Here is a 21,758-nt window from a genome sequence, read left to right as displayed (position 1 = left end):
TTAAAATGTTCTAAGGTGGAAAAAGCACAAGCTGTACCTCCATTAATACACCTCAAGATGTATTAAAATCTACTTGGCAAATTTATGGATATTATACATGCAAATATACATGTAAACAATGAATTTATAGAACTTCACCATTCACAGATGCAATAAAATACCTGTAAAAACTCAGCAAAAGACCCTAGTCTTGCAAAGGATTTTCAGAGCAACATGTCATACTTAGAAATTAACTATGTTGTTTCTTATTGGTATTATTCAATAATTCTTCCAAAACACTTATTAGGAATCAAATATTCTACGCAACAATATTTTCCAAAGTAATTTCCTTATATCAAAATGTCCCTTCTCTTTCTGCATTTGTAAAATAGAAAAGTGACACATCTCTCAAATATCCCCACACACTCATCAGTACCTAAACCTGAGGACCTCAGTTTTTCCAGCCATAAAATCAAAACTTGAAAGGATTTATCTTTTGAACTTCCTTTGACCTTTTAAATCAAAGAAAATAATTGCATAAACGGTAACTTTACAAAGAAACCATCCTCCCTCTTCCCTTACTTTTAGAAAGGAGCTTATTCCTTTAGGGTTGCCCTCTACTTACGCATCTCACTTTTTTTGTTTGGAAATCAGATTTAGATGAAATCCTAACAAAACCCAACAAAAACCTAACAAAAATACTGAATTATTTTAAACACAATGGAGATGTCACTGACAAGTTGATTTTCTTTAAAGGCATAACTAATATGCTCTTGCATGTAGGAGAATTAGAGCAGTATTTAGCTAACCAGCCAAACACATTATCAAAGAAATTCTTTCCATCAAAGGCTTTGTCCAGACTTTTGAGAGAATGAGGGCCAATTGCTTTCTTTCCACTGCTATTCTAAACATCCACCTCCAATCACATCACCTTCCAATGCCGTGTGTCATGCGTGAAACAAACACATTTTTTAATGTTTCCAAAAACCATTCCTTAGAAAATTTCAAAAATTAACAAACCCCAATGTCTTTTCAGGTTGGAATGCAAAAAACATGAAGAAATGTATTTTGTTTCCAAATGCCAAAGACTACATTCAAATTACCAGAGGTAAAAATCTGTGATCAATATAGTAATATAAACTACCCTATCTTCAAGTTTTATAGAAAACCCAATTATCTTGAACGTCCCTAAGATCCCCACATCCAATGTTAAGGGATAGTTAATAACAGCAACAATACTGAAGGGATATACAGCACAGGGTCAAAGACCAAAAAAGAGGACACTACTGACGAACCAGAAGCTCAACCTCTAAAAGCTTTCATTGATAGGGTCGAAAGGATTCCTACAAATATTTTTGTAGGATTTAATCCAGTATTTGTCTACTTCTACTCTTTATGTCTACTCTTGACTTATCCTAGAAATCTAATACATTCACATGACTCTGCAACCACTAAATAAGAGAATGAATGATGACTAGACTAAATGTTAGTGATAATCAAATTCATTATTTATCTTGAACAGAAGAAAACACTAGTGAAATATTAACACTAATAACAACAGTAAATTTAACATTGCCAGTAAATACTAGTTTTTTAAAAAAAGTCCCCAATGTATTTTGTCATATGGCTGCAAGAGTGAGACAATATATACGTATATAATTTAACTTGACTATTAATAAATTACCATTACTCTTCATTTAATTTTGGATCACACATATATATATATACATACACACATTTACGCACTCCAATAACACATCATTCAGGAGAATAGCTGGCACGTCCCAGGCTTTCCTCCAAGTTCTCATACTTTAGTACGAATCAGAATCACATGAAGGCCTTTGTTAAAACAGATTGCTGGTTCCCACCCCAGAATTTCTGAATTATTAACTCTGCAGAGAGGCCCGAGAATCTGCATTTCTAACAAACTGCCAGGAGATCATGATGCAACTGGTCCAGGGACCACCCTTTGGGAATTACTACTATAATGATGGATGAGGCTTAAAAGCCAATGAGACAGGGAGGGGGAGGTGGAGGGGGAGGGAGACACTAAGATAACAGGCAGTTCTGGGGAAGGAGGCAACAGATAAAAGTGAATTCAGATACTTCCCTCCATCCTGATACTTAGCCTTTATCTTGCTGGTTAGCAAAGACTAAGGCATCAACAGACTTCTCAAATGACCATTTAATTGTCAACATACCAACCTTTTCATGCTTAACAGGCTAGACTATTCCCATTAAAGTTTTAGAAAAACAATACTGTCCCCCACTCTTCAGCCTTTCATTGCTCCTAGGTGGGACTACTTTCAAGAAGACACTGAGGGGACAAAGAAAGCTAACTACTGAGTGTTCCATTTTTAACAAGTTTAATGCTCACCAGCAAAACACGGGTGAGCGATGCTCAACAAGCAACCCCTACGACATGCAGAAATCCCCTCGACAGAAACACGATGACTGTGTTTGGAATGTGTCAAACAACTATTAAAATTTTATTTCAATGACAGTTTTTGTTTTTAAGTTACTGAGCCATATGAAGGGAAAATCTTACTTTTATTAGAATTTCAACAAATGTTCCACAAAGAACACATTTTAACAAAATGGTATGGTGGCATAACAAACAAAAAAGAAAACACCCAAAGATGTGTAAAAGAAATATCAGGTGGAAAAATGTTAACTCCCTCATGAGTCAGTATGGAAACAAGAAGTCTACACTTAAAAACCAAGGATTTTAAAAAGCACAACCATAAAACAGAAAGTTAATGTTTGTGCTATCCTAATCAGACACACATTCTTCAGCAAAACTTTAAAAGGCAGTTATATTTTACAGTATTTGATAATCTTATTTCTGACTTTCCACAGAAATAGCGACTGTGTCATTCAATCTCACAGTTGGAAGTTTAAGCACTAAAAAACAAGTATTCTACTCATTAAAACGACAGGTGAGGCAAAACAATTGATTAGTCTTTAGTGCTACTATTTTTCATCTGTAATAAGGACTTGATCCAACCAAAACAAGTCTTAAGCAGTTCTGAATTCTTTTCTAATGCCCAAGGAACGCCTCTGCCCAGCCTGGTTGCCATATATGGGAATCAAGAACCTCGTAACAGTAGAGCACGCTCAGGGACAAATGTAGGTGGAGACAAAACAGAGTTTTGATATTTATAACGAGGTCACTTGTCACCATTTCAGACTACCAAATGCCAGAAGTTACTTAAAACAAATTATTTAAGCACATGTCCCCATCTTTGCAATTTATTTCTAAATACGGATATGTTCATTTTTTTAAAAAAACTGATCACATCAGGTTAATAATAGTATTCGTAAACTTGAACACTATACTAAAATAGCTCAAGAACAGGTCTTTGAATAGTTTTCCGTTATATCTCGATCCTTACACAAAGATGAAATTCGTCCTTTTTTTGGTAGAGAAGTCTATAGGAAATTAACCTGGACATGTTTTAGAGATTGTCAACCATGACAGGTTTCTGCATTTTAAGATTGTCATCTTACAAAGATACCAAATTTCACATTCTTAAATGTCTTAAAACATAGTTGTGATAAACATCAAAAGGCAAAAATTTTAAATGCTTATGAAAACAGTTAAGCCCTTTGCATTCTGAATATTTGAAATTTACTTACACAGTATGTCCAATTCAAACTTAAAATGAGGTATATTTTCTTTTCCACAAATATCACAGACCTAGCAAATACCTTGAACAGTTTCAAATTAAAATAAATTCACAGGCTTTTTGTTTGTTTTTGCTTGAACCCGTCGTATAACACACTGCCATGAGTCTTTGGATGTGGTGTCTAACAGAAGAAAGTTGTACATGGACACTCTCTAAATCGGAGTTGTAAATACATAAGGTGAAAACATCTTTGTGAATTATTTTTAAAACATGATAAATGGCATTACCAGCCATGATTTTAAATATTATATAAGTACAGAGATCATCTATGTATCAACAATTGTATAAAATCTTTATGATGATCTTATGGAAGTGCTTAAGCAACTGAATTTTTTAATCTGAAAAACCTATGCTGCAAAAATTTGAATCAAAATTTTACTTTTTGAATGCATAGGTTGCAACCCATAGGAAACACGAGGAATATATTGTTTGGTCAGGATCTTGTTAGTTTAAGAATCAAAAGATTTTAGAACCAAAATATGCACACCATTAAAAATACTAATTCTGAAAATTATATAGCTAAAAATTCAATCACCCTGTCCAGCAAGTTCCAAAAATTTCACACATTTCAAACATTAAGGCAACTTTTCCCCAACTAAACAGTACTTTATAAAAATATATGTCACTTCAAAACATTATATACACAGTGACAATAAATTTAGCTAGTTGTAATCTTTAATACATTAATAAAGTGTCACATGTTACAAAGAAATTATACTAGGTGCTTGCATGTATGTGCAAGTGGAGTTATGGTTTTTAAAGCACAGGTTTTAAAACTGAGCGAAGTGAACGTCCTTCTTTCGTGAGTTCTCGTGTCACACACATACATGGCAATGGGATGGCTTCCTCCCGTTTCTCTACAATATTGTAACTGCATTTCTTCAAGTGGTCAGCCATGCTCAGGATGTCAGCAAACTTCCATTCATTAACAGAACAAAATGCCGTACTGAATCGCCATACCTGAAAGAAAATTCTACTTCAGATTTAAACAAGTCAATTTACATAAGTATCAAAACACACTACTGTTAGAGAAATATCCAATATTGAGCTTCAAGCTACATAATTAGCTACATAATTGAAACAATAAATCCATTTGGATACAAATGTTTATCAAATATTTATAAGATAAATCACTTCTTTGACATGACTTCAATAAAATAACCAAAAAGACAAAAATCAACATTAAAAATCACATCTAACCTTGCTTATTAAGCAATTTAAAAAAAAATCATAACCTCACGAATTCAGAACTACTTCCTAAAATAATACGTAATGCACACTATTCTTCATCCTATCTAATCGGCTATCTAGACGATCCATAGCCTGGAGATATACACAAGTATTATTTTTGTTCTCCAAGTTTCTGTTCCAGTCCTATTATACTATATGAAGCATACTAAAACATACTTTAGAATATTGTGCCAACGTACCTTATCTTTCCACTATATATAAGTACTAAAGATACTTCGTAGTATTGAAGAATACAGGTGCTTCGATTTGTTCAAAAAGTTTCTGAAAATTTATATAGAACAAACTTTTCTAAAGTGAGTCTTATTTTGCTTCCTATCATATTCACCTGCTATCCCTGTTCTTGCACCTGCAGGTAAAAATGTGGACTACTTCCCCTTTGGCCCACTCGGCAGCTCCAAGCCCCGAGGAAGCACTGTCATCTTATTAGTCTGGCAATGACTGTTACGGCCCCCTCACATCTTTACAACTGAAAATACAAAGCTACTTGCTAATAAGCTTGCATATAGCAACACAGGCCTGGGTAACAAGCAGGAGTGGGGCAGGACAGGCCCGGGCATCCGAGCTAAGCTCCACTGAGGTAGTGCCTGGTCAGAGACCACTGACTCCATGGTGAAACAGCAGGTACGCTAGAAAGTAGCCATGGACTTGAGGGAGCCCTCAGAACTTCTCAGGAAAGGCTGCTAATGACTTCCGGGGTGGCCAGATGCCTTCAGAATTCTGTGTGAACACGATTATTTTTCAGTTGGCAACAGAAGTCACCACTGTTGGGCACATGGGGCTTAGCTGTTATACTCCTGAGGGTTGTATCAGTTACCCTGGATGGAGTCATTTCTCAGCAGTCAGTGAAGGTCTAAAGAGTAACTACCAATAGACATTTTAGATTACAATTCCCCACACCCACTAAACTATGGGAAGAAGAAGAGGAGTTTTTGCTAAGCTTCGGCAGAAATAGTTAGCTGAAAGATTCAATGGCGGCAGAGAGCCTCTCGACTTCCACACAGTTCGAGAGCCCGGTGAAACAAACTCAGGAGAAAAATGGATGACTCCCGCCTCCTGGTGACAAGCTTTCTTAGTAATGGGTCAATTTTGCATTCAAGTATCCATCAAGCATTTACTAATTGACTACTATATGCAGGTGCTATGCTAGATAGTACCTGCATTAGATATTTTGGTTCCCAGAGTTTTGCTTCTCAAGAAAATTACAGTCTATGAAAAAACTGACAATTTATCAGTGAATTTCAAAATAGCATGGTAAGTGCTTTAATAGGGGTGTATGAAGTAGGGGTGTCTGAAGCAGGGGTGTCTGAAGCAGGGGTTTACCAAGCAGGAGTATATGAAGTTGGGGAATACGAAGCAAGGGTGTATGAAGTAGGGGGTATAAAGTTAAGGGTGTATGAAGCAGGGGTATACCATGGGCCCCACACAAACACAGAGCAGTGGGCCTCCTTGAGTGCTTCAGAGTGGGGTTCCAGAGGCTTAACTTGAGGAAGATCTTAAAAGTAAGCAGGATATGGAAAGGAGTTGAAGATTACAACCTGCAAAGACAGGTTTCCTAGGTCTGAATCCATAGATTAGTTAGACAAGTTACTGACCCTCTCTAAACCTCTATTTCTTCACCCATAAAATAGAGACAGTAGATTAAATAAATTAACGAAAGTAAAATGCTTGTTAGCACACTATCTAGCATATTTCAAGTGCTCAAATGTAGGTGTTACGGATGGCATACTCAGAGGTCTTAAGGCAAGAAAGAAAACATCCCGCAGCCCAGTGGCTCAGGTGGTTGGAGCGCCGTGCTCCGAACACAGAAGGCCGGGTGGAGAGCAAGGTTCGTAACACCAGCACGGGCCAGGGAGCGGCGTCCTACAACCAGACGGAGAAACGATGGCTTAAAACCCGGGGCGGAGGGGAGGGTAGAAGGGAAGCAAAAAAAAAAAAAAGAAAAAAGAAAAAAAACCATCAGGCAATATAGTCAATAATACCATGATTCCCCGAAAACAAAACCAAGCTGGACCATCAACTCTAATGCATCTTTTGGTCTTATTTTACTATGAGACTAGGTCTTATACAATATAAGAATGGGTACAATATAATGTAAGACCGGGTCTTATATTAATTTTTGCTCCAAAATACACATTAGAGCTGATGACCTGGCTAGGTCTTACTTTCGGGGAATAACTATGTATGGTGTCAGATGGGTATTAGATTTCGCGAGGTGATAATTTCCTAAGTTATATAAATGTCTAATCGCTATGTTGTTTACCTGAAACTAACATAATATTGTATGCCAACTGTAATTAAAAAATAAAATAATATTAGAAAAAAAAAAGAAAATATCAGGCAACTGTAAGTAAATCAATGTGAGTAGAATATAAAGTGATAAGAGGAAATGGAAGAGGGAAGCAAAGACAAGATTATAAGAAGTCTTAGGGGCCGGCCCGGTGGCTCAGGCGGTTGGAGCTCCTTGCTCCTAACTCCGAAGGCTGCCGGTTTGATTCCCACACGGGCCAGTGGGCTCTCAACCATAAGGTTGCCAGTTCAACTCCTCGAGTCCCACAAGGGATGGTGGGCTCCGCCCCCTGCAACTAAAATTGAACACGGCACCTTGAGCTGAGCTGCCGCTGAGCTCCTGGATGGCTCAGTTGGTTGGAGCACATCCTCTCAACCACAAGGTTACCAGTTCTACTCCTCGAGTCCCCCAAGGGATGGTGGGCTGCGCCCCCTGCAACTATAAAACGGCAACTGTACCTGGAGCTGAGCTGCTCCCTCTACAGCTAAGACTGAAAGGACAACAACTTGACTTGCAAAAAAGTCCTGGAAGTACACACTGTTCCCCAATAAAGTCCTGTTCCCCTTCCCCAATAAAATATTTTTTTTTTGAAAAGGAAGTCTTAAATGTTTCATTAAGGACTGTCTCTATCCCAGGGCAAGACACAAACATTTGAAGTTCTTAAGCACTGCAGCCTAAGAACTGTATTTAAGAAAATATCGTCCCTTTTGCTCTTATGTAGAGAATAAGGGACACAGTTGGAACTAGAAACCCAGTTAGGAGGCAGCTGCAGTAATCCAGGAGTGAACTAAGAAAATAACAGTAGAAACAGTAAAGCAAACCTGAGAGGTATGAAGAGGGGAGAGTCGATAGGACTTTGTGACGACCTCAATATGGAAATAAAGGGGACATAAGGAAGTCAACCCTAACTCCCAAGTTCCTAGTTTAGGCAACCGGATAGAAGATGATGCCATTTTCTGAGAATGAGAGAGGGAGCGAAGTGGAGTAGGCTGGACATGTTGAGCTTGATCAGTGTAAGATAATCAAGTGGAGATGTCCAGTAGATGCTGGTACATAATGGTCTGGAGTTCAAAGGAGAAAATGGCCAAAATATAGACGTGTGAGTAATCTGTATGAATTATGGCAATTTAAACTCCAAGAGTAGATAAGAATTTCTGCAGGAATAGAACTCCAGAAAATATTTCCCCTCACAGGTCAATACTAGTGGGCAAGGACAAAAAAAGGCCATTCTCAGAATGTCCTACCCAAATGGAAGACACCCAATCATCTGGAAAATGAAAATACACACAGGCACACATGTATATACAGGAAGTATGAAATATTGTGCCACTAAATTCCATTTAGGAAAAAAAAATAAAATAATCAGTGTGTTCATTCATTGGTCAAAGCCTCAGGAGAACACAGAAGCAGATGAAGAATTCTGAAAAACTGGAGCAATGAGTGAAAGTAAGAGAAAACCTAAGGGTGGCAAAAATAAAGTAGCTAAAAATTTGAACCCTGTGCAACCGATGTGAAGTTTGTCAAATTTTGATGCAGTTTATAAAATGCATGGATTCATATTGTGAATGTTTTGAAATGAAAAACACCTTCAATCAGATATTTGTAATACCTTCTTGTTTCTATCGCATACTACCTCAAACAGAAGCTGGGCAAAAATAGTGTATCACAGGAGAAAATGGCAGAGCCAGGATTTGGTCCCGGGTCTCCCTATCTCCAGCTCAAGCTTCCAAGCTTCCCCACTCCCTCCCTTTTACTGTACTAAACCCAGATTTCCCACCAACAATACCAAATCCTATTTCCCTAGTCTTATCTTACTTCAACCTAATACGTATCCATATCCATCCATTTATGTCCTCTATACCCCAAATACTCCATTGGTCTTAACAGAAGCAGTAGTTATCACTTTTTCTCATCTCTCCCAATTTAAGTTCTACCTGAAACAACCAAGTCCTAAAAAAGAAATTGCTAAGAATAGAAAGAAGCTGACAATTGTAAGCAGTAAAATACTGTCTTCTTGCCTCCCCCCATTGTCCTATAGTGAAAATGTTTCATATGGAGCCCAAATTTGAAGGTGGCTAATGTGGCCTCAAACAAAGAGAGTTGTTACAGCAGAACTGAATGGGTACACAACTGCTCAACCGGAAAAAAGAGAAATGGCCTCTGCCATATTAGATTAGAATCTAGTTCTAGGATGTGTGCAGTAAATATGTGATTACAACACACAATTTTAACTATCCTAGTTTTTCATTAATTGCGATTATAGAAAAAGAGTTGTCATATTAAGTTTTAAGGATAGTCAATTTCAAAAGATACTCATTTTATTAATTCAGCAACATCATTGCTTATCATATGTGAAGAAAGGGATTGATACGGTTAAGGTTAAACTAACCTTTTCTTTTATCTGCCATGAGGAGTTTCCTTCTGGGTCCCTCCTTTTCCCCCACTGCAGTATGACCATTCCACGAGACTGAAGCAGACTGCCACACACATCCCGCATTAACTTGGATACACACGAGAGCTGGCACAGGCTGAAGCCATCGAGAAACCCTGCAATATGCTGCAGAACCTCAAAAGGAAGACTGCTCAGATGGTCACTATGTAATCCCAACACACAATTTCTAGCAGGCTCTACTAATACTGTAGATACACATGGCTGAACTCCAAATGACCGCAAGTGGCGGTCATGTATAATCTTGGCTCCTTGTGTTGATGGACAAAATCTACGCTGAGAATAGGTACAACCATAATACGCTAAAGGACACCTCTGTTCCATCCAGCCATTGAGTCCAGCATGAATGTCACCATGCACGTTCTTAAAATGTGAAGAAAATTCTCTTCTTCTAAATAACTGTCCACAAACAAATGTAAACATTGAACGCTGCTTGGGTTGGTACCTAGCGACACATTCCAACACTAAATCCAGCCCAAGTGTCTGAAAAGGACTTGGATTTGAAAGCTGTGGGTTGGCATGATCACAAGCTGAAGCTGAAGCTATTTCTCCAACCATTGTATTTGTAGCTAAAATTGCAGATGGAAGTGAAAAAGTCTGAGTTCCAAAGTCAATGTGATAAACATCGACCATGCGACTATCAGATATACCCCTCCCACCTGGAGAATCTCCTAAACAAAACAGTAATGCTGCTGTGATTAGATCTATTCCTTGGAGGCCCATTGGATCTTCTGCAACTTCCAAATCTGATGTATCTACTGCTTTGTCTTCCTTTGGTTTAGACCAACATGAATTAGAAAGAAATTTGAATGAAGGAGGATGACTGAAAGATAAGACATCCACGTTCCTCAAGTCCCCTAAGTCTACTTTTCTCCAACACAATTCTTCATCCTCACCATCAGGCATAAGGATTCGCTGAACTGTGCCATTAGGCAAAGCATTAGATGGTATCACTTCCCTAAGTTGTGCTGCTACTGAAAGTGAACTGGAAGGTTGGGAAGTGCCATCTGACGCAACACATTCTCCATTTGTTAAGTTACTTTGCTTTGAATCACCATGTGAATTCTGGTTCTGGTCTATGACCTGTGTACATATATTTTCCAAAGGAAAGCCATTACAAAGAGCTGAAGTACCATAAGAACTGGTATTCAAGTCATGTAATAAATCACTTGAACCATTTTGTTCAGACTGGGCATTCTGATTTGTGTTGTTATGGTCAATTCCACCTACTGCTCCAATCTCATCCTCGTGAAGATGGTCCTGGTCTTTCAAGTTTCTATTCTGTAAGCTTTCTCTGGCATTTTGCTCTTCATTCATTTCATTTGGGGAAGCACAAAGACTGGTACTTAACATGCCAATGTCTCTTGTGGCGGTATTCAGGATATCTAAAGCAGCAGCCAAACTTCTGGTTGTTTCTACAGTAGCTTGATAAAGTGCACCATAAGATTCTTCATCAACAGACACCAAACCATTAGCATGTGGTATCTCTGGGACATTTGATTTAACTGATATTTGTTCTCTAGGTTCTGATACTTTATCAGTTGCTTTTGACATCATGGTGGCTACTTTCAGAGATTCTAAGAGCATCCTTTGGTCTTGAAGAGCCAAGGCCATATCTAATTGTGCCACTTCATCCACATCTCTGCTTAGATTTTCATACGATTTCCGGTCTGCATAACTAACCGGCCATCGGTTCCACTCCATAGTACAGCACACCACACTTGCTGGACACGTTTCTAGATGTTCAGCCACTTTATTTCGAGCCATTGTAAATGGACATCCAAAGTCACTATTTAAGCAAGGCACTCGTTCAAATGGACATAAAAGTCGATGCTCATCAGCTTTACAAGAATGGAAGACTGCTCCACAAACTAACGGACAACCAATCAAGTCACAAGAGATCCCAGGCTCTGGTCTGGTCATACACCGTCTACTGACACAATTCACGCAGTGCGAATGCTGCAGCTCCGCCTCCATAATGGCCAGTCCAGCGCTAGTTGTTGAGATGGAAAAAAGATGAGAAGTTAGGCAAAGAATTGTAAATTTTTAAAAATTGTTTAATAATGTAAATCAAATTATGAAGGTATATTGGCTTATTTTAGAATGAGATATATAAAATATAAACATATTTAACTAGGTTATTTTACATATAAACAATCCATCCTGAAACAACTTAAGCATTTCAACTAACAATTCAGTACTTTAGGTAAAATGTTATAAAAGTTCATTTTTATATACCATATAACAAGAAACAAGTTAATGTATATATAATGTATATATAAAAGAAGCAAGTTAATGTATATTTAACTCTTACATGTCAGAGAATACTTTAGCTTTCACCTGTTTAATTTCAACTAAACTAATTCTGAAGTACCCCAAATTGCAGAGACCTCACCATATTCCTAAGAGAATAATCTGAATTTCACTAATATATCTAACTCAAAGTTTATTAGATGTTCTTTTATTTCCTCTAAATATATTAATTCATTTAAGATTTCATTTAGTGTTTGTTCCTTCTACAGACGCCTTAATAAATTCCACAGCAAATCAATAGAGTAAGCCTTAATTAAAACATACAGAAAATTTACTCAGAAAAATATAAGTACTAGCTCCAGTTCTATGGCTATAGGCAAATCATTTACTTCTGAGGGCCACAATTTCCATTCGTTCATTAAACATCTATTTATTGCTTAACTACTATACCAGACTCTGCGTCTGACGTGGCAACATACAGCTTAGTAAAACACGGTGTCACCTTTCAAGGAGCTACAGCAGGAAGTCAGAGAGAGTAAAAATCATGTCATATTATTATGTGATCAGTATGGCAGCAGTAAAATGGTAATACAGGGAAGATAATCAGTATTGGTAGGGGCTAAAGAAGAATTCAGAGTAAGTCTTGAAAGATGAAATGTCTTTTAAGGTGGGGAGGTTTGGAAAGAAAGGGAGGCATTCAATGCTGAAGTAAAAACATAAGCAAATGCAGAAAAGCAAGAATGGGCAAATGATGTCCAGGGAACTCCCAAGTTTCCTAGTATTGCCTAGTCACAAGGTGAAAACGCAAGGTGGCTGTGAGAGATGAGGCCAGACAGGAATAAGGCAAACCCTGATGAGTGCATGAGATGCTACTCTGAGGAGTTCAGACTTTAACTGGAAATCACTAAGAGTTAAACGGAGAAATGGTATCTATAAAATAACATGAGGGAATTACAGATACCTAAGAGTCTTTCCTGCTTTTATCAAAAAAAGTTTAATATAAAAATAAGAGAAAGCATCAGCACAATATATTGATTCAATTATAATTACTGAACCTATTCAATGTCTTTTTTCTATAATATTTAACTTCTTTATTGGCTTGTTCCTACTAGCAGTAAAAACTCAAAAGACTATTTTATCTTTAAAAACCTAAATAATGAAGCAATATCCCCCTTTTGCTACTATTCTTTTTTCCTATTCAGTCAAGCTTTCAAAAGAAAAACAAAAAAATTAACCCAAAAACCCTTCTAACCTCCCATATACTCTTCAGCCTCTAATCTAGCTTTTATTTTTACTGCCACTCATTAAAACTGCACTCTCAGGTTCTCAATGCTAAATCCAAAGGGTATTTTTTCCAGACCCTATCTTCCCTAGCCATTATATCCTTATGTTGACTAATTCCTCCTTTTCGGAACTACTGTCTTTCCTTAGTTTTCACGATGTCACATTTCCCTGGTTTTCCTCCTACCTTTTTGGTTATTCCTTAAACTTTACTTCTAAAATATTACTCTTCTTCAGGGATCCATGTCATTTCATGATCATTCTACACATTCTCTCCCTGGGTGTTCTCCGCTTCTCAAAAGCTTCAATTCCCACCAATATGCGGAAAACTCATCTGTGCCTCCTACCCAGATCCCTCTTCCAAAGTTGAGATCTCTACAGCTAAATACTCATTTCTGCTTGTATATGGCACAGGCAAGTCCTGTCAACATTTCCCAAGTTAAATTATGTTGTAGTAGATAACAATTTTCTGGATAAAATGCTGACTATTAGCTTATTTTCTTCACTTCGGTGCATAAAAGATTGCTATTAGGTTGGTGCAAAAGTAACTGTGGTTTTCGCAATTATTAACCTTTTGAACCGCAAATACTTTTGCACCAACCTAATAGTGACTACTGTAAACTAATTACGCGTCAAATTGCTATTTCTTTTTCTCCAGTGCAAGTTTGCTTTTCCTCAAACTAAAATAATAAAAGTCTACTGATTATTAATAGAGCTCAGTTGATTAAGCAGAAAAGTTAGGAGTTGACATTATGGTGCTTAATGATGCAGGGGGTGAGAGGGAGGCACACACTTATCAACAAAACCATATTTTTAAATTGTGTTTAAAAATTACAAATTATGAACTAAATATACTTTCAAATACTTAACCCCATAGATTGTACAGGTAAGGACAGACCCTATAAAGATAAATATGCTAAGAGTCATAATAGAAGAAATGACAGATTAATGATGGCAAACATTTGTAAATTAAGCAGAAAATCAAAATGAAACTTTAAGAAGAATTAGAACAAATTTTACTCAGTGATTAGATTGTGAAAACAGCAGTAGCTTTCTTATTTTGCAATCAGAATGAGTTCATCTCACATGCTGAAAGTTATAAGCTTGACTGTTACTAAGAGAGAAACCTAAAAATATAAGCAGTTCCCACAGAAGTGACCACTGCTCTCAGAACTTGTAGGAACACTTTATGTTATGTACGTATCACATGACCACACCAGACAGAACACAACTCAGAGAAGTCACTTAATTCAAAAGTGTTTAAAATACCAACTGCTACAAACAACTGAGTTAAATGCAAAACAGCAATAACTCTGACAGGCAGTAGAAGGCTCTCAAGCTTCAAAATAAATAGCCTCCTGCACACTGTTCCATTCTGAATAACAAGTGTTAAAAAATAAAAACATCCACAGCAATGACTCCAAAATACTTATTATTTTTTGCAGTAGACTTACAGAGAAGAACAGGGAACACTAACTATGTACCTATTTTGTCTTTCTTTACATATGTCATATCCTTAATGTCACAATCCTCCTAAAAACACAGAGGAAACTGAGGTCCAGAAAGGCTAAGAGACTTGTCCAAGGTCATCTGCATAATAAGTGGCAGAGCTAGGATTTAAATCTGTATCTGATTGATGCACTTGGACAATAACAGATATGTTTACTTATGAAAGTTTAAGAAAATCAGGCAGCACTTCAGTAACTGATGATCCAGTTGTAAGATGGTATTTGAGGAATGGAGATTACACAACTTTGCTTGTCGTTTATTCCAATACAATCACCCCTGTGGTCAAGAAAGACTTTTTGGTCCTTTCTAATTATAATAGCACAGTACTTTGCTTTAAATATAAATGTTTTAAATTATTTAAAAAATAACTTACATTTATAATGCTCATTATAAACATATGGCACAATATAAATTTAACAATTCTCAAAATAGCTGTACAAAGGAGTCAAGTTTAATTCCATTATACTGTTAAATATATTAAGAAATAAGAAAATGCACTAGACAATACCCAAAGAGTATTCTGGGGATACAACCCACAGTATCAGAACTTAAACTTGCAGAGCCATCCTCTTTCTAATCAAGATGATTATTATCAAATTAAATATGCCTCTATAAAGGATTTCATGTTGCTCACAAATCCTATGAAACAGTCTAAAACATCAATCCCTGATTTATCAGTTGAACAGTGACACAGCAGGCCCAGGAGAAAACATGCTGCTAAAATTGAGGCTTCAAGTTCAAGATGAGCTTAATTTAAAACTTCTCAATATTAAGTTTTTAAATGCTCTAGAAAAAGAATCTCAACATTCCAAACAACTGGAAAAAGTTTCATTAGACAAGAAAATAACTGTAAATGATTAAATGCTTTACAGTAGTTTCAATTTTCTCTAACAGAAATTCCTGGCAAACTCTTACTCTACGGCTGACAAGCAATCCATAAAAATAGTTTTAAGACATGGCACTTTCCCATACAATGAAATGAGGCCTTGTTTTTGAAGGTTATTTCTATGCTTAAAGATATGCCCTCAAAATAGTATTTATTTTTCCAAATTCATTAAAATGCATAATGCGATAAATCAATAAAACACTGCAAATTAGCACAATTTTAAAATATGCTAAGTCAAGTCACCCAAAATACTGGACCCAGCTTGCTGCCTCAGGCTTTTCTTAATACACACGCACACACACCACACACCCCTACCTTTCCCTCCCCAACTGCTGCCTCCATGCTTTCTGTCTCAGCTGCATTATTACCTTTCCACATACCCAAAGGCAAGGAAGGTATGGGTCCCACATTATGCTACATGCTCACTACACATTGCATTTTTCCTTGGTAATTATCCTGTTTAATCTCTATCTCTACAGGAAAACTATAAACTCCATGAAGGAGGCAGGATCATCTCTGTCTCATTCATTCTTGAGTTCCCTGTAGTCCCTAAAATTACACCTCAATTACAGCTTCACTTATCTTAAAAACATGAACAAATGAAAGATTTATAATACAAGAAATAAACAAATGGATTCCAAAACCGAGATTCTTGATTTCATGGAAAACTACGTATTTCACGAAAAGATACGATCTTAGAGATTTAGCATTAGACAATCAAACTGAATGAAACTGAATCAAAATTTTGTAGCTGATATCTCACTGCATCAGTTATAAAAAGTCAATAGTTCTCAAACATGTATTGAGCACCTAGGTCATATGTCCTAGGCATTATATAGGGAGTAAGACAAACTGTCCATCAATAAAAGCAAATCAAAGGGAAAAATAAAGTTAATTTCAATCTTCCATTATTTTAAAATCCTAAAAAAAACAATAGTATTAAAAGGGACAGAAGGAAACATTCACCTATACACTGCTCCACTATTTTAATCCCCTAATCAATGCTGCAGTCTGGTTACTGGTTACTGACTATAGAGACATCAGATTCAAAAAGAAAAGCAAAGCTGGAGATGTCTGCACATGTGCAAGTGCCTAGGTAGGTATAGGGTAAGGAAAAGAAGCTCAAAAAAGGAAGTTGTATCAGCCTACTGCTTAGTATTACAATTAATATGGTACTAGATGGACTAAAAGTCTACTTATGAAAATATTGCTTCAGTGTAAAGTTGAATGGAACTATAGACAGACTTGTTCAATTCATTAACCATTACAAGTTAAGTCTATGACTAAAACTTCAAATTACGCAATCAGTAATGAGCTCCTCCAGAGCAAGTTTCTTCCTTCTTGTATAGTACAAGGTACTACTACACAGTAAACATAAACACTTGCTGGCTGATTTGATGATCAGGTATACTAAGTTTTAAAAACTACAATAAACCTATAACCTCAGTTGGACATCTTATTTCACTGGTTTAAAAAAAAGGGGTTGGGGGTACTTAGACAAGATTGAAAGCCCCATATCATTAAACTCCCTATTCAAAGCACACATCCTCCTGATGAGGCCAAACAGCTAAATGGGCTACACTGTATCCATTCTTTTATTACATTTTGGTTCTGATTTTTTATTTACAGAATGATGACCTAATTATATGGAAGTTTTTTTTCACGTTTTTAGCCTTCCAGATATAGAATCAAAACATACATCTTTTATTTCTAAATATGGTCATGAGTAACTTATTCCAAAGTGAAAGTTCTAACTACCTGCCATATTCTCCACTAAAGAAGCAAATGAAATTATTATAGACTTACATCAGAAATCAAAATGACAAATATTAATAAATATTTAAGACCAGAACCTATTTGAGTAGATACTCAAATAAAAGTAATCCACCCAAAGGGATTGTCAGCTTATTACAGTGGGCAGCAAGGCACAGGGGAATGGGCTTCCAAAAAATCTCAGCTTTGTGACCTTCAGGTAATTAATTACTCTTGCGAAAACAACCTAGAACTCTACAAAGGCTGGTTACTGTTATGTGTGTGTCTAGTAGGATACAAACTGTTTTTCTCAGAAGTTGGATTACTTCAATTTACAAAACAGCAACATTTACATACACAAAGGTTTATGTGTAATTATTTTTTATATCAGGTCTTTCATACTTATAAAGTTTACCAAAAGTAATCATATGAGGAATGATCTAATGCTAACATTACCTACTCTTAAAAAAAAAAAAAGACATACCCTTTTTGCCAAAAATTTTCAGACTGGGTTTTAATTCAGGCATGCTTATCTGTGTTTAACTATCCAGCTACCTACAATGTAAAAACCACTAGTGCAAGGCCGATCTCACCTTTTTCATCAAACCAATTTTGAAGTTAAATAATGTTTTATATAGCCTTTTGACTGAAGACTTTAATGTCAAAGAATCTAGGAATACAATGTCATTCCAGAGCACATACTAACTCCTTCTGATGAAACAGGCAGTCATAAGAATTCAGTTAAAAGATGCACCCAAAACCATAAAGAACAGCATCTTATCCCATTAAGTCACATTTTGGTATCATATCAAATAGTAAACACACATGAACCAATGCCTATTTTGGCGACCTCTCCAACCATCTGTTACCTCAATGCATGTATTATTGCTTCGTTAATAGTATATTTTATTAGAAACTTTGTATTTTTTTAAAAAAGCCTCCAGTGCTAGACATGGAGAAATATTGAACTTAAATACCCTAGTACACTTGGAATGCATAAAAGTTTGCCTGTATCGGAAACTTCAGTTCTCTGGTAACACAAAACTCCACCCACTAACATTTCCAGAATCACAAAATAAGCTATGTCACCGCATTAAAGTACCAGATAAAAACAAACTGGCAACTTACAAAGTTTGCAAAACACCATGTTATCCCCAATTAAACGTCGGTAGTAAGAAACAGTGACTAAGCATAAAGAACAGTGATTCAGCGAAAATCTCATACTGAACAAAATCCAACCCTTAGAAAAAATCCTAAACGTACATTCTATCCTACCTACTCTTCTTCCTTTTGCTGCGTCAACAACTGGACTTGCTTTGGAAAACCTTGACAAACATGAGCAAATGTAAAACCTGTTCATTTAATTCACTAGGTCTCTGAAGGACACGGCACACTCCTGAAAGGCAGCAACCAGAAATTAAAGCTTAGCAAGTTTGGGTTTTTGTGTTTAAAGAGTTTTAACTTCATGCCCGCTGATATCAGAATGCCCATAAATAACTTCATCTTGGATCGGAGTCAACACAGTCATTATGGAATAAAAGGTCAATTCCTTCCCAAGCATCTTTTATCTGAGGCTTACGACACGGCTCAGAAAGAAAAACAAGCGAGGGGCAGAGGGGACCGGAGTAGCAGAGCCACGGTAAACACCACACGGCTCCGCCAGTCTCTCCTCTCCCGGGACGCACGTTACACACCGACTCGGAGGACACTGCGTTCAACGCGCACCGTGCGGCCCCTCCGCGCCCTGTACTTGCACGGGACAGGGCACAGGCAACTTGGAAGTGGCCAAAGCCCTCGGATCGGTAAAATCAGGAAGTTCCCCTTTAATAAGGGCTGAGGCTCCGCAAGGCTCAGAGCTCCTCACTTCCATGAATGGAAAAGTTACCAACTTCACTCATCCCGTGGAGACAGTGGAGGATGCCTCCCAGTCTCCCTTTAACCCGTTTGTGACCCCCAAGAACCCGAGTGTCTGCAAGGCAAAAGCAAAGAGAAGCCGGGTTTTCGAGGTTCGTGGGGTGTTCTGGGTGGAACCCCTGCTCCACCCCCCCGCACCGCACCAACACCAAGGCCGGGGCACGCGGGGGTCAGTACCCAGGGCGGGGGTCGCCATCTGCAGACCGCCTCTGCGGCCGGCCGGGCGGGAGGATGGCCGCCGCCGCCCACGCCGCGGCCGCCCGCTTTGGCGCCAGGACCCCCCCGGGCAGCACCCGGCCGTGCTCACTGCGGCCCAGCGCCCGCCCGCCGACCCCCACGGCCGCCTCCGCCCCGGCCGCGGGCCGCGCACGGCCCGGCCGCCGCCGTCATCCCCGGGGCAGCCCTGGCCGTGTCGGCCTCCCCTGCGGGCCTCCTGACACTCACCGGCCGGCACGGCCGAACCGCGGCCCAGGCCCAGGCTGTCGTGGCCGTCGTGGCCCGCTGCTCCGCGCCGCCCCGGCGCCACTCCGCGCCCCACACGCCCGCGCGGTCCGCCCTGCTTCTAGCCCCCCTGCCCCGCCGGGCAGCGGCCTTTCCTCTCCGCTCCTCTCCTCTCCTCCAGCAGCAACTCGGCCTTCTCCCCGGGAGGCCGCCCTCCTCGTGCGCCCCGCCCCTCGGCGCCGCGCGCCCCGCCCCCTCGGCGCCGCGCGCCCCGCCCCCTCGGCGCCGCGCGCCCCGCCCCCTCCGCGCCGCCCGCCCCGCCCCCTCCGCGCCGCCCGCCCCGCCCCCTCCGCGCTGCTCCGCCCGCCCCGCCCCCTCCGCGCTGCTCCGCTCGCCCCGCCCACCCGGCCCGGCCCGGCCTCCGAGGCTGGGGCGGCGGCAGCAGCGGCGAGCCCGGCGGAAGCGCCAGGCGTTGAGCCCGGCGGAGACGCGCACGCTGAGCTCCGCGAGCACGCGCACGCCCCCACTCACACCTCGGGCGACGTGGCGGGGAGTGGGGCCCCGAGTACCCTGCCTGCAAGGGGTTCCCACTTGGCCCCGCCTGGCCCCTCCCCGGCAGTGATTCCAAGTCCTGTTCCACGTGAGAACCTTGGAAGGAACGCTAGACGGGCAGGTTTTGGAATTGAGGGAACAGGCCCAAGTAGGGTGACTCGTTTACCTGCCTGAACTGTAGCAGCAGCCCCAGCCCCTTAACTCTCGGTGCAGTGCTCTCACGTTAGGTCACACGTCGGCTTCGGCTCTCGCCGCATCTGTCACCACCGCCGCCGCGGGCCTGGCTGCCTGCTGGCGCGACGAGCCCGAGCGCTGTGACGTCGTGCCCTGACCCTGCAGGGTTCTACCCACTCCAGGTGGATCTCAGCCCAGGAGTCTGCGGCGCCGTGCTGTGCCCGAGCCCAGGCAGGGCGGTGCAACGCGAGCCCTGCCTCTGAGAGGGGCTGCGAGGTCTCCGCACAGACCACAGCGGTGCGGCGGTGCACATGGGAAAGGATGCAATCTAGCGAGGAGGGTGGCTTGAAGCCGCTTTTGCAGGCTGCTTTTACAAATGACTGCCGACTGGAGAAATACCGCGTGGTCATTTCAAAGAATTGGGTCCCTTACCCGGCTACGACCGCCAAGCCTTGGCCTAAGGTCGAGGGACAGACGGGACAGTGATTCAGAGTGCTGAGTGGTGACTGTCCCTCATCGCCTCAGCCCTGCCCGATGTCCATCCCGTGGACTGCTGCCCAGTCCTAGTGCAAGAGAACTGTGATAAAGAGGGGACAGCTGTGATCCTGGCCTTGTGGATGGGGACAGACACAGGGCAACTGTCATCCTTTTTGTTGTTACGTTTCAACCCCAACATGCGTGGGGTTATAGATATACATATACCCTTCTGAATAAAAATGACTCAGAGTTTAGATTTTAAAGTCCAGTTGTTGTTTTTTTTTAAAAAAAAAGCCAAAGAAGGTACATACTTAGATTACTGGCTTTTTATTGTGCTAAGAAAGGCAGTAATAATGGTACCACTCATCTTAGTGCCTCATTTCATAAAATAAAAGGCGGTTTTAACACCAGTTATTATTAATAGGAAGGACATAATCACAGAGTGAAGGTCACTTCTTTAGCTTCTTGAAAAATTCAGTCTATTTTTCTTATTTTGTCCCATTTGTCTGCAGATAGACTTTGGTCCTCATTCTAGAGTTTGAGACCCACTGTCCTAAGAACTAGTCAGAAAGGATAGTGAAGCAGGCACGATGACCAGGTAGGAGAGAATGTGGGTGATGCTACCCTCTTGCTCTCCTCTGCTCACTGTTCTGGATTGAGTCACATATCTTCCCTTTGCCTCATTTGCCCTCCTATAAGATGAAAGGGCTAGAATAGGTGCTCTCGAAAGCCCTTTCCAGCTTTAAAATCTCATGATTCAATGATTATACTTACTGAAATCTGGGGCTTTCCCCTTTATTAAGTCACCTAGCTGACACTGGGTCACCGCCCACCCCCTCAAGCTGAGTCATTCAGGCTGTAAAC

At 40.0% G+C, this 21,758-nt stretch overlaps 1 protein-coding gene across 2 annotated transcripts; it reads right to left on the bottom strand.

The window, feature by feature from the left end:
• Nucleotides 1-1,467: 1,467 nt before the first annotated feature.
• Nucleotides 1,468-20,572, bottom strand: FBXO30 (F-box protein 30). Of its 2 annotated transcripts, none has more exons than XM_081045151.1 (3): nt 19,695-19,908; nt 9,596-11,648; nt 1,468-4,628 (listed from the first exon to the last, which is right to left on the bottom strand). In XM_081045151.1, the coding sequence occupies exons 2-3, from the start codon at nt 11,630-11,632 to the stop codon at nt 4,425-4,427; spliced, it is 2,241 nt and encodes a 746-aa protein (XP_080901277.1). In that variant the 5' UTR covers nt 11,633-11,648; nt 19,695-19,908; the 3' UTR covers nt 1,468-4,424. The 2 variants fall into 2 exon arrangements, with proteins under 2 accessions (XP_080901277.1, XP_080901278.1); XM_081045152.1 differs by lacking the exon at nt 19,695-19,908 and adding an exon at nt 20,410-20,572 and having other exon boundaries at nt 1,668-4,628.
• Nucleotides 20,573-21,758: the final 1,186 nt, after the last annotated feature.

Source organism: Rhinolophus hipposideros (genome assembly GCF_964194185.1).
Source record: "Rhinolophus hipposideros genome assembly, chromosome: 3".
NCBI classification, from domain to species: domain Eukaryota; kingdom Metazoa; phylum Chordata; class Mammalia; order Chiroptera; family Rhinolophidae; genus Rhinolophus; species Rhinolophus hipposideros.
This window is presented reverse-complemented; position numbering and strand designations above follow the sequence as displayed.